Source organism: Acomys russatus, chromosome 31 (genome assembly GCF_903995435.1).
Source record: "Acomys russatus chromosome 31, mAcoRus1.1, whole genome shotgun sequence".
Lineage (NCBI taxonomy): Eukaryota > Metazoa > Chordata > Mammalia > Rodentia > Muridae > Acomys > Acomys russatus.
Window position 1 is genome coordinate 22806070 of NC_067167.1, and position 14028 is coordinate 22820097.

General features: G+C 35.2%; 1 protein-coding gene across 1 annotated transcript in view; it reads left to right on the forward strand.

Annotated features, from left to right (window-relative positions):
• Window positions 1-14028, forward strand: part of Cep290 (centrosomal protein 290) — an 80297-nt gene that overhangs the window by 318 nt on the left and 65951 nt on the right. The window contains exons 2-14 of the mRNA XM_051173015.1: window positions 278-407; window positions 572-649; window positions 1729-1798; window positions 2596-2642; window positions 4261-4404; window positions 7649-7702; window positions 8368-8388; window positions 8556-8708; window positions 9403-9585; window positions 10497-10586; window positions 11272-11394; window positions 11717-11840; window positions 13856-14028. Of these exons, the coding sequence (XP_051028972.1) occupies window positions 306-407; window positions 572-649; window positions 1729-1798; window positions 2596-2642; window positions 4261-4404; window positions 7649-7702; window positions 8368-8388; window positions 8556-8708; window positions 9403-9585; window positions 10497-10586; window positions 11272-11394; window positions 11717-11840; window positions 13856-14028 (1362 nt within the window). The 5' untranslated portion in view covers window positions 278-305. The remainder of the gene's footprint in view (window positions 1-277; window positions 408-571; window positions 650-1728; window positions 1799-2595; window positions 2643-4260; window positions 4405-7648; window positions 7703-8367; window positions 8389-8555; window positions 8709-9402; window positions 9586-10496; window positions 10587-11271; window positions 11395-11716; window positions 11841-13855) is intronic.

Consider the following 14028-nt stretch of genomic DNA (forward strand, 5'->3'; position numbering starts at 1 on the left):
TGGTAACGTCATTGATGGTTGGAGACGTGGAAGAGGGGAGACTCGGGTCCTAGCTCCGACGTCATTTTAGCAAAGAAATCATTACTTAGCTTGTTCGTTATCGCACAGTCGGCGCCAGGTGAACTGATTCTCATCAAGGTTATTTACAGCCTCTGCATCCGTTTTGCTGTTCTGGAGCCGTGACTCTTTGTCCTCCCATAGAGACTAATAATGTAAACACTGCAATGCCATTTTTTTTTTCCTTGAAAATGCAAAAAATCCGTCTGTTTTGTTGTAGGAGCTGGAAGATAGTGAAAGAACTCAAGATGCCACCTAATATAAACTGGAAAGAATTATTCAAAGTTGATCCAGATGACCTGCCACGGCAAGAAGAGTTGGCAGATAATTTACTGATTTCCTTATCTAAGGTGCTTAATTTGTACACAGATACTTACAATGTGATTAATTGAAATTGCTTATTGAAATAATTGAATGCTACAACTGGATGAGTGCTTTTATTTGTAGGTACATGGTATGAAATAGTCCATATATATATTTTGTTTGTTTGTTTGTTTGTTTGTTTCCTTATTAGGTGGAAGTAAATGAACTAAAAGATGAGGGTCAAGAAAATGTGATACATCTCTTCAGAATTACTCAGTCACTAATGAAGGTTTGTATGCAGGAGATATTTAGCTAACAGTAAAGAAGATGTAAGAATTTATTCCTATATAAACTAATCTTTATTGAAGTATTTGGAATGCCTGTGTCACCCCTCAAAAATGGGTTCTTTAAGTGTGGATTTAGAGAGTGTTTACTATGTATAGTAAATCTGGTTCTTATTCTAAAAATCCTAAAAGAGTATACAGGAAAAATTTATTTTTTAAGACTAACAAAGAAATGCAATTAGAGGTTCAAATAAAAATGGAAAATGTTTCCGTAGAATCTAATAGTTAAATGGTAAGAGGAATCTTCATAGATAATGAGATAGGATATGTACTTATTCTTTTTATTATGGTAAATATACACAGAAAATTTGTTGTAGGCTTTAGACAAACAGTCTTTGAGTTCGGGATATAATGTCCAAGGGTTTGAGGGTGTTTTGTTTTGTTTTGTATTTTTAAATATTTATTTATTTATTAAGTATATAATGTTCTGCCTGCATGTATGCCTTCACGCCAGAAGAGGGCACCAGATCTCCTTATAGATGATTTGTGAGCCACCGTGAGGTTGCTGGGAATTGAACTCAGGAACTTTGGAAGAGCAGGTAGTGCTCTTAAACTCTGAACCATCTCTCCAGCCCCCTTGAGGGTATATTTTTGTTATCAGCAACTTAGAATGGAATAAAGGTTTTTTTTAATCATAATTGGTAGATCCAGAAATGTGCTTCTGAAGGCAAAAGGAGATGTGTTGTGTAGTACAGATTGGACAGGATCAGCTCTAATTGTAAGAAACAGTTATTAAAATTATGTAAAAAATTATACAATTAGAATAGAAAAAAAGATAATGAATAGCATTTAAAATAGTGGCTATAAAGTTTAAAGGAAAAATCAGAGCTGATTTAAATTCTTGTTATTTTAGAATTCATAGCCATGAATATTTATTTACTCAACAGATATTTACTGACTGTCTTTGTATGTCAAGTTGTTGTATACAGTAAAGACTGAGATAGCAAATGAAATGCAATTTGCATTTTTACTGTTTGTATTACGGTGTAAACAATACAGATTTTCCCCCCTCATTTCAACATAGATGAAAGCTCAAGAAGTAGAGCTAGCCTTGGAAGAAGTTGAAAAGGCTGGAGAGGAACAAGCAAAATTTGGTAAATGTCTTTGGGAAAAAAACTCTGATTCTGTTACTTATTAGTCAGTACAAAATTTATCATATTCTTCAGAATATATATTCAACTCATATTGAAAGGTGCTGTATTCTTGTGCGGATCCAAGGACTGACCTGACTGATGTGGTAAGGGGATGAAGAAAATATAGACACACAGGAAAGTTTGGTTCAGGTGGGCGGGACTCTGTGATGGAGAGGAACCGCAGCACCACAGTGTCTTTATTATATACACGTGAACAGAGAGGTGGCATTGTTGCATAGCTGAAGATGAAGTTGGGTGTTTGCATACAATGGAGGAGGAAGCAGGCCTTCTGGTATATAGTGTAACAAGGAATGGATTTAGCTAGTCTCATAGGAGCAGTCTCTGTAGGGAGCCATACACATTGTGGATGAAAGCTACGGCAGACATTGCCTGTACATGCTGTCAACAGCCCCACCCAGAATAGGAGGGAAGCTTTGACATTTCCCTGGTCCTAACCCAGGAACCGTCTCACAGGGCTGAGGCTTTGGAGTTCCTGACAGGGCTTTGCCTGTGTCAGTAGCACATAGTGACACAGGACACCATCTACTCAGGTCTTCTTCTGCTCTCTCCATCAGGACATTTCTAGAATGCCTATTCCATGGATTTACTATATGATAATTACTTTCTTTTACATCATCTTATAAGAGGATGGAATCTTTTACAGAGAATTGTACTATTTTATTGAAATTCACTTAAAATCTGATTACACGAAATTTAACCAATTGAAACATCCATGTTTTGTTTGTTTTTTTAAACAGAGAATCAATTAAAGACAAAAGTCATGAAACTGGAAAACGAACTGGAGGTATGTCCTTTTGTGTTTCCTTGAGTATAGTTGTCATTAATTGCATTATCTTAAATTATTTTCAAATTTTTCTATTGTTGGGTTGAAAAATACAAGGATAATATTGTGTTCAAGAGTACTCATTATACAGAATGTGTTCTTGTGTTTTGATTTCTAAGAATTAAGCATCAAAATAAAAGCAGATAATATCTGAGTAGAGCTGTCAGTCTAGGAAAGCATACAGAAGGTTTGGAGTAATTGAGGTGAAGGGATGTGGGAACTACACAGGCTGAGATTCTGGAAAGGTAGGAAGGGATGTGATAGAAAAGGATCAGCTTTGAAAGGAAGAGGCAGGGACACATGCTTGGGAGTTTAGTGCTTACGAGTCGAGAGACTGGAAATGAGATCATCTGTAAAATTAATGAATAGAAGACAGCGTGGCCCAAATTTAAGAGTCAGATAAACTTTAAAATAAAGTACAGACAGGACTGAAGAGTTAGGGCTAGAGAGTCAGACTGGAGTTCTATTCTTCATTACTTTGACGTAATTGTCACATTTCCTGCTGCATTACTAGCTTCTGGAAAAATGTAAAGTCAACACAGGTGAAGCTATAGAGGACGGTGGAAGAGTGGCGTGATTGGTAGCTTGGAGGTTGCAGGATGGGGAAAACCTAAGAGAATACTGACACCTTTTCTTGGTCCTAAAAGAACGAACAGCTTCCTGTTAAGAACATTTTGAGGGAATCAGTACCCTAAAAGAACCTAATTGCAGCTTTCCAAGGAAATACAGAAGGGTTTAGTTAAAAGCAGAAGCCCAGGATGTAGAGTATGTACCTTGGAAGATGTGTCTGGGGCGCACGGCGTGAGGCATACTGAGGCAGAGAGGCCTGAGAGGCCTTTGAGTAAGAGGCAAATAGCAGGAATGTGCGGGGCATGGTCACTGTGAGGCAAGGTTAGGGTCTGAGCCATTGTCCATTTGACAGGAATATGGAGAAAAATGAATTAAAATGCCTGGAAAGTTTTAAAATGATCCGATCTTGGCTTTCTTATAGTGTAGTGCTAGCCAGCCATAGTGCTTGCATTAGCAGTTGTTAAAACAATTCATTTGTACATGTAGCTTTGGAAGTAGCAATGATGGGCATACAGAGACTGTGTCTGTTATACTACAAAGTAGTGTGTGTTCTAACTAATTTGTGGTATCAGAGAAAGGGAAGAGCAAGAGCACTGAGCGGGCTCTAGGCCACTTAAGACTCGTTCATAGCCTTTAGACTCGTAGCCTTTGCTGTTTAGTCAGTACCTATGTCTAGTGACACTGACAGAGCCTGCAGTCGATTCTTCATGGGGTCTGGTGGTTCAGGAAAGCTCATGGATTGATGAGTAAAGCCTAAATAAGTTCAGGTTTGTTTCGTAATTATATTTGTCTTATATAAAGCAATTTTAAATTTACATGCCTCTCGACTGCATTCTTCCCCTTCCCCAAGTCATTGCAGAGCCTTTCCTCCCTACTCACACAGCTTCATGGTTTTTAAAAGTGCTTGCATGTCTGTGATTTTCCATGTCGGAATTTAAAGCATAATGAAAACTTAAAGTGGAGTAATACTTAATTTTGATAAAAATTATTCTTGGTTTGTGACTTTAAGATGGCTCAGCATTCTGCAGGTGGACGTGATACTCGGTTTTTACGTGATGAAATTCGCCAACTTGAAAAGCAGTTGGAACAAAAAGATAGAGAATTAGAGGATATGGAAAAAGAGTTGGATAAAGAAAAGAAGGTTAATGAACAAGTAAGACACATTCCTCCCAATGAATCTTAAGTGTGTAAGATAATCCTACGTGGCTAATCTTACTTTTTGTAACTACCTTGGATAGCAGTTCTTGGTTATGTGCTATAATTGGGGAATAATGTGCACATAGCTAATTTTTATAGCTGTGTTCATTTTGTCATCACATTTTAAAAATATAATGGAATTACCTGCTTTTAATGATGTGACTTGGAAAGTAATTCTTTAATTTTGTGGTATGTTTTTCTGGGGACATTACATTAACTTTGCTTTGGTCTTGAACATTGATATGAAGAAATGAATTTCTTGTTCATAAGCAACAAGTGATTTTTTTTTTTTACTTTCAAGTTATCTTGGTGAGCTAAAAATGAATTAATAAATTTTAATGTGGTAGAACTTGAAAATGTTAATACATGGCCTGTTATACTTCTTCAACTGCTATGGTATAAATTTCTTTTTTTCTTTTTTTCTTTTTTTTCTTTTTTTCTTTATTATTTTTTTTTTTTTTTACCTTTAACCAATCATTATTACAACACAACCAAAACTTTGCTGTGTAGTGCAAAGTTTCTAGTTTAATAAATACAGCCTAGGGATAATATGGTACTCTATGGAGGATCAGGATGTAAGACTATGTGGGGATGTGCTCTGCAGGGATGCTTAAACCAGTCTGCATGGTCAGCATGCAATGCATAAACTTGAGTCTGGAAGTAGAATTAAGTATGGCTGTAGAGATTAAAATGTGTGTGTGTGTGTGTGTGTGTGTGTGTGTGTGTGTGTATGTATGTATGTATATACACGTAGTCAATGAATAGAACGCTCTGGACAGAAGGCGCATCATTTACTAAGACTAGAGGTAAGAAATATTCAAGAGCTACAATTATTTGCTTGACTGAAATAAAGATAAAAAGGAGTTTTCACCATTTGCCAGGTACTTTGTCTGTACTACTTTGCCATTCCTTATTTGATACTCACCATGTGTGAGAGTGGAGTCATCTCTGATATGGTACAAGTGGAGAAATGAAGTATAGAGAAAGAATAAGTAAGTGTCCGTTGTTGCAGCTACGAATTGATAGTGAGGACTTGAATACGCCAGTCCCACTCAAGAACGGGCTGTCAGTCACTCGCCTAGCCTGCCTTCCCAGCTCTAGTACTCAGGGACTCCTGGGAAAGGACAGGTTGTAAGGAATTCTTCTAACGAATCAGAACAGTGTTTGAACCTAAGGCTGTATCGGATTAGTGCTTCTAAAGCTTACTCTGCATTGTGGAGAGAGGACTGGAGAGAGAGGGTCAGCATTAGTGAGGGATCATGTGTATTAATTCAGACAAGTGCTAATGGTGGCCTACTTAAGGGAGTAATTGATGGGCCTGATAGGCGTACACATGCCTGAGAGGAAGAGATATGGGAAATGGTTGATGAGGGAGAGTAATGGAGGGTCTGCCCCTTTTGTAGTAGGGACATGGATAGTATAATTGTGCTGTTTTGAACACAAAGTAGTTTAGAGGTTTAACATTATGTTTCAGTTTTGTACTGTTGAATTTGAGGTTTTTGTGGACATACTGAAAGAAGACATATTTGAATCTTATATTCACAACAGATACTGGATAAATCACTGCTCTTCAGTACAGATATTAATAAAGCCAGAACAATGACTTTATGATGTGTCTCTGACAAATGTTAGTAAAACAATGAAGTAGGCGCTCTGGAAGAAAGACATGGAGAGTGCAGAGCTCGAGAAGCCAAGGGAAAACAATGGAGTCACATTGAGGGCTTGCGTATTAAATTCTTAACTCTCCAACTTAGAATATGACTGCACAGATGGTCCCGGTGGTGACTGGCATTTGCTCTTGTGTGTGTGCTTTTTTCTCTTTCACCCTTCTCTTCCCTTATTCGCCTCCTAACACTAGTTATAGTTAGCTAGAGCATGTGGCAAATCATAGTCCCTTACAGTGAAGCAGCCTCTTATGCCCACACTTGAGATTAAAAGAAAAACATACTCCTGTAACATTTCTGTGTTTTAAAAGAAACCAAAAATTACAAAATTCTCACTACACCTGATAATAATAGTCATTATTTTAATCACCATTAAACTGATAACGTTTGCATTTGCCTTGCATGTTACCATGAGCTTTCTTTAAGTGTTTTATTTTGGAAAACACATTTCTATAAAGATTGTCAGAAAAACAATAAATATTCATATTCTCCTTTTGTGTATTCATCAATTCCTGTGTCGTATCTTTTACAACAATTCATCTCACTCATTTTTTTTTTTTTTTTTTTTTTTTTTTTTTTTTTTTGGTTGGGGCATTTGAGACTTAATTTTAGACATAATAATACTTTACACTTAAATAGTTCTCCAAAAGTGAGTATTCTGTAATACAACCAAAGTAGAATTGTGATGTTCAGGAAATGTAACTTTGATTCAGTAGTATTCCATTCTATAATCAAATTTCCTCTACTGGCTAATGGTCTTTTATTTCCTATCTGCTGCCCCTAGTGTCTAAAGAACCATTTTGCCTCCTTATAAAATGATTTAAGTTGGCTGCATACTATTGTAAGTGTTTTGCCTGAGTAAGGCTGAAAACAAAGAAGTAAAAGCCCATCCATAGGATATTTTATGGAAAGCAGATAATAAAACACCATCATATTGGACATAATATTTTTTTCTGACCAGAAGAAAAAATAAAAAAGAAAGAACTGTCACAAATGAACTGTTTTACGTGAAGAAAACATTTAATATTTTTTGCTGTTCTGTTTGTTGAATAGCATGTTAAGGATTTATATTCTCATGTCCACAAAAGAGATGAAATGAATTAACAGCTTTTTCATACATTAAGTAGGAATTGATAGAAACCTAGGTCAATCTTATTTCCAATTGTGAATTAATTAGTCTTCTGCCACTTTTTATGTATTTGAAAGTTTATAAAGTGCAACAAGTGGTTTTTCTTGGCATAAAGGAAAGGCAGAGCATTCTTAAACATTTTTTTTTTAGGATATTGGGAAATATAACTTTTAGATTTTTGTGATTTTTAGCCTTTAGCTTGCTTTGATATGTATCCTTTGTTCTTTTTAATCCTTAAATTGAGCCTATTATTTTGTTCTTTTCAAAATCCATAGTTTAAAATATAGTCTTATCTGTGTCCTAGTGTGATATGCAATCTTTACAAGTATTTAGTCATTAAAGGTTCTCAATTGGAAAAAAATTTAGAATTTAAATCAACAATTTTATCTTTTTTTTTACTATTTTAGCTGGCTCTTCGGAATGAGGAGGCAGAAAATGAAAACAGCAAATTAAGAAGAGAGGTTAGTAAATATTTCAAGTTCTTTTTAGTGGTGGTTTAACAAAGATTTACCTGTTTAAAATGTTTACTTAAATTTGTGTTTTAACCAGACTGTAGTCTTCTGTGTAACTGATGATCATCATACCAGCTTATTCTGTGGTTACTTTGTCTCAGGGAATTACAAAGTCAACCAAAAAATGAGGCCATTAGGAAGTTCATCCCTCCCTTGGATCTGTGTGGGTGAATCTTGTTTTCTGTTACGTAGCCATCTTGCTCCTTGAGCAGTGGAGTAGATGTCTCTTCCAGCATTCTTATAATTATGTTTCTCATGAAATCTTACAAGTTGTATTATTATTTTTCTGTAGGTATTAAATAATAATTTTCTATCTTGTAACAAAAATATTTTAATTAAAATATGATCACATAATTTCCCCATCCCCGTTCTTCCCACTCCCACATACTGTGCCCTCTTCTTTCAATTATTTTATCTAAAATTTCTTTTTAACCTAGTAAGAATGTTCTTTCTTTTGGGTCTTAATATTTTTATTTTCTTTGGCTGTTTTAAATATCTTATTCAGTTGTACTAAAATATTTTTTATTCTTGTTTTCTTTAATACGTGAATGTCATTTTTAATTATATGTTGCCTTTCTCATTTCTACCTATCCTTTTCCTGTCCTTTACTGAAGAACAAACGTCTAAAGAAAAAGGTGAGGCTGAATGGGTAGTGAAGGCGCGGGAGCTTAGAGAGCCGTGGCAGCGCTCCTTAGCAGCTGGAGTGTTCTCCCTCTCTGTTGTGCTGTCCTCTGCTGTGTCCTCCCTTTCTGTCATGGATGGTGTTTCTGATGGATGGCTACTGTGTCTGCTCTAACCGCAGAATGAACAGCTTCGTCAGGACATTGTCGACTACCAGAAACAAATAGACTCGCAGAAAGAGTCACTTTTAACGAGGAGAGGAGAGGACAGCGACTACCGATCACAGCTGTCAAAAAAGAACTACGAACTTGTTCAGTACCTGGATGAAATTCAGGTAAAGTGAGTAAGTCCGTTCAGTGTTTCATAAACTTTATTACCAGGATGGTATACATCTGTTATTTATTCCTCTTTGTAATATTTTTGATTATATACTTGCCACTGTGTTTTTTAAAAGTTTTTGTGTAGGAATAATGCTGTCTGTACCTTTGTGTGTGTGAATGGCTACCAGCATGTGTGATGAGGTCAGAGGCTAACCGCTGCTATCTGTTGTCAGCCCCTGCCTTGTTTGAGGAAGGATCCCTTTGCTATTCATTGCCCGGTATTCCAGAGTATCTAGCCCAGCAAATTCCAGGGACTCCACTGTTTTCTCTCTCCCATCTCATAGTAGGAGCACTGGGAATAAAGATACATTGTACGTTATGGCTTTATGTGCATTCACATGTTTACACTGCAGATATTTTAGTCACTGACACTTCTCTCTGGCTACACTTAGTACTATTAAAACACAAAATAAATTGTCTTTGAATATTTAATTATTTATCTACTCTTTACATTTGTCAATCTTGAGCACCAAGAACAATTGAGATATGACTTAATTGGCCAATGCCACATTAATCTTGATGGTCTATGAAGAATCTTTTTTTTTTTTTTTCTCTAGGGGAACTTACAGCTCTATTTAATTGTAATTTAATATAAATTTCAGTTTCTTATAAACCTATTTTAAAGTAATAGTATATTTACATTTTTAGACCTTAACAGAAGCTAATGAGAAAATTGAAGTTCAGAACCAAGAAATGAGGAAAAATCTAGAAGAATCTATACAGGAAATGGAGAAGATGACTGATGAGTATAACAGGATGAAAGCTATTGTACATCAAACAGATACTGTTATGGACCAGATAAAAAAAGAGAATGAGCACTATCGACTTCAAGTAAGAGTTACTGTAGAAGCCCAGCCTTGTTCTCATAAACTGCATACAATTTCACTGCTGTGTATTTGAAACTAGAAATACTTCAAGTTGATTTTGTTGCTTTCTTAATAAAGTAATATGTTGTCATCCTGATAATACTTGTCCACAAGGGCTCTTCAATCCTCTCACCTGCAAGTGTAATTCTTGCCATTTGATGACTGTAAATAATGCCTGAGGGAGTGAAGATAGGAGTGCTATAAAAATGTCAGGGATACGAACACTTGAAAATCCAGTGGCTGGAACATTTAATTTTATTTCTTAAAACAGTAAAAATATGTCAAAGATCAATATATTGTTTATTATTTACATGGGATAAACTTGTTTAAGAAATAACATTTAAAAACATGGTTCTATAGTTATAAAATAATTATATGACAATATGTTGAGTGTAGCTTATCTGGGATCAGAAACGTTCCAGATTGTGATTTATTTTTTATTTTTTTATTTTTTCAGAGCGTTTTAGATTTTGGAAGTAATACAGATTACATATATGCATGAGCTATCTTGGGGATAAAGTTAAGGCCTAAGTACTAGATTCATGTATACTTCCTATGCCTGTGATGGGTATGTGATGAACACAGGATGTGTATACCTGTCTTTTAACTAAAACACAGCACATGAAACAGGATATGCAATTTTGCACTGTGGCAGCAAAAAAAGTATCCAGTTTGGGAGCATTTCAGACTTTAAAGTTTCATTTAGTATTGTACAGCCATTAAATATCACCTATAACTATAGGACTAGGCTAGTAATAAATAGTATATGTAATATAATGTATCTGCAAGCAGGTATTTGTGCATAAATCACTGTGCATATGTAATAGCATTAAACTGCACTGGCCTGTACTGTTATGAACTGATGGCTACTCTTAGGTGCGAGAGCTCACAGATCTTCTGAAAGCGAAGGATGAAGAGGATGATCCTGTCATGGTGGCTGTCAATGCAAAAGTAGAAGAATGGAAGGTACTTTCTCAACTGATGATTTTTTTTCAATTTGTGTTTTGATTTCGTTTTAATTTTGGTTCTTAAAGATTTACATGAGATAATAACATTTATTTGCCTTTTTAAGTTTATTATATGTCCTGGCTATAAAAGCTTTAAAACTTCTGTATGTAGTCCTTTAGCCCATTTATTTATCAGGTAAGTACTTTCAAGGTAAGAGTAGTCAGGAATGGCATTAGTAAAAAGAATTATCAAAATCATTTGGAAAGCCTTTTCAGAGCCTCCGTCTGTGCCTGATTTCCACATCCCATATCATATAACTCTAGATCCGGACCCCACCAAGAGCTAGGGTTCTGATGGTTGCGATTTGTGAATGAACTAGTAATCATTTGGGTTTTTTTTTTTTTTTTCATTTTTATTGTCTGCTTTTTTATAATTATAATGTTTAAACTTACATTGTATGAGGTATTTCACTATGTGTGTCCATAGTGAAGTGAATGTTTTAAAATTTTTTTTATTATTTTCTTTTTTTACATATACATTTGTATTATTACACATAAATACAATAAACTACATACAGCATCATGTGCTGAAAAATTAAAAAGACTTTTACTTTCTGTATTGTTTTAAATGTTCTAAAGGTATTTATTATTTTCTATAGAGAGTGGTTTGTTAAATTTTTCATGACATCTTATTTTGTTTATAGTTAATTTTGTCTTCTAAAGATGATGAAATCATTGAATATCAGCAGATGTTACATAATCTGAGAGAGAAACTCAAAAATGCCCAGCTTGATGCCGATAAAGCTAACATTATGGCCCTGAAACAGGTAAGCACTTTTTAAGGTTTGCGCCACCAGGACATGAAGTTACAACCTGAGCTGTCCTGTCTGCTTCTCTGCGTGCCGAATTAGTGGCTTCCGCGACTGAGGGTGTAAAAATTTGAAGTTTCTCATACATTCCCAAATGACGGGAGACAGAACTAGAAGTAAGTTTAGAGTGAGAGGTACGCATCAGAATAGAATAAATAAAGAAATGTAATGAAAAGTTGTTTAAAAGAAACAGTAGGTCCACAATAAAATATATTCTCTTACTTATTGAAAAAAATATATTCATATCAATGTTTATTTGATATTTCAAAATATTTCATAGGGTATCCAAGAGCGAGATAGTCAAATTAAGATGCTTACTGAACAAGCAGAACAGTATACAAAAGAAATGGAAAAAAATACTTTTATTATTGAAGATTTGAAAAATGAACTCCAAAAAGATAAAGGTAATTTAATATTTTATAAGTAATGACTTTCATATATCATTGTGTTTAAAAACTTTTCATAAAACAAAATTATGATATACCACTGAAGTATTTTTTAAATTACAAACATATTTAAATAATTATGAAAATATTATTTACAATATATACCCCTTGTGTTTAAACTTGTAAGTAGAGTATGCTTTTCTAGCATATTTCTCATGATGAAAATTACTTAGACATTAGTAGTAGAAAGACTGTAGAAACATCAAAATGGTAATAAAATTGTCTCATATCTTTTATAATTAGCAAATGCTTATTGAATGTTTTAACTTTTATCAATATTTTCAGAAGTAATTTTGTGTGTTGGCATTTGAAATACTTGCACGAAAGTCTCTCATCTTATTCTTTGACTAAGGCATTCTATTTTGTCTACCTCACCAAATCCTCTTAATTTAAGCTTTTGAAATACCAGTATTTCTATAAAACTACATCTTGTAAGTGTATTGAGGTTTAGTGGTTCAAATGACTCACAATAAATTCATTGGGCATACTTGTCACTGCTGAAGATTTTTAAAAAGCAGACATAATGCAGATTCTAATTGAGACAGTGAGGCAGAAACCTCACTGGACAAAACTGAGCAAAGTCTTAAGGGAAGTAAGGGAGGAGTGAGCAGTGTGTATGGTTGAAACTATTGCAAGTGTGTTCACCATCACTAGCACAAAAGAGTCAACAGGTAAATGTTGGTAGCTGAAAGAGAGTGGACAGTGAACAATAGCAGAACGAAAGATTGAAGAGGATGCTAAAGCCCTGCCATTATTGTAATGTACAGACTTTGATTTTTAATTTAGGTAAAAGAGATGGGAATGATTTTGCCTTCCCTAGCCTTTGTTGTAATAGACTGTAGCAGTTGTAAGGCAGGAGGCAGGAGAGCTGTTACAAAGCTATGGGAATAACCTAGTAGACAGGACATTATGCTAACTGTGATACTGACTACAGTCAGGTGGGGCTGGGTTTGGAAGGTGATAGAAGAGGAGTTAGATGGAGGATTTGCGTGACACTAATTAGGACTTTGGACCTCTACCTTGGAAAGGGTTGTGAGAAGGGCAGTTTAGAGATGATGATGAACTGTTTTGGAATGCTGAATTTGAGATGTCTATTAGGCAACCAGTTGAAGGTCTTAAGTACATATTGTGTATGGATTCTAAAGTTCTTGAGTATAATTTAGGCCAAATATAAAAGTTTGGGGGCTATCTCCACAAAAATTCAGTTTGGAGTTATGAGACTAGTTGAGGTCATCAAGGGAAGGGGAGTACAGGCTATGTAAAAACTCAAAATGGATCTCTGGGAATGCTTTTAATCTGGAGGGTTGTTGAGATGAAATGAAATAACCAAAGAAGACTAACTAGGAATGTGCAGAGAGCTGGACACCATGAACATGCATAGTCCTGACAACCGCATGAAAATGTCATCTAGGAAAACAAACTGCTCATTTCTGGTGGTAGTTCAAGATGAGCTCTAACAACGATCATTAGGTTCAGTTGTGGCCATGCTTGAATCGAAGGAAGACAGAAAATGGAGAGAAGAAATATAGGAAATATTTTCAGATTTTATTTTTCTGCAAAAGGGTAAAATATGAGGTAGTAGCCTGAGGAGACAGAAAGGTTAAAAAGTTTTTAAGTTTAGAAGAAATAACTAATTTTTGTAAATTAATAGAAAGACTCCATTGGTGAAACAAAGGAGGGACCTCTGGAGCTTTAGGTTGGCCATATGTCCAGCTGAAAATTCTATTTTACTGTCACAGTGATGTGGCTTTTGTAAAGTGGGGTTTTAGAACCCTTCTTAGAGCTCATAGCCAACTCTACTTTTTAGTTGGTTTTATTAGTAAAACCAAAACAGGACCTTGGTCTTACAAATACAACTCCTAACAAGTATGAAGCCTTTGTGCCATCTCGCTTCTGCCCTGTTTAGGAACAGCTGATTAATAGGAAGGGATACTCGAGTCACTTCACTAAGGATTTTTGTTTTCACACTGTAGGTACTTCAAATGTTTTTCAGCAGACTCATTATATGAAAATTCATTCAAAAGTACAAATTTTAGAAGAGAAAACAAAAGAGGCCGAGAGAACAGCTGAGCTGGCTGAAGCTGATGCTAGGGAAAAGGATAAAGAATTGGTTGAGGCTCTGAAGAGATTAAAAGATTATGAATCT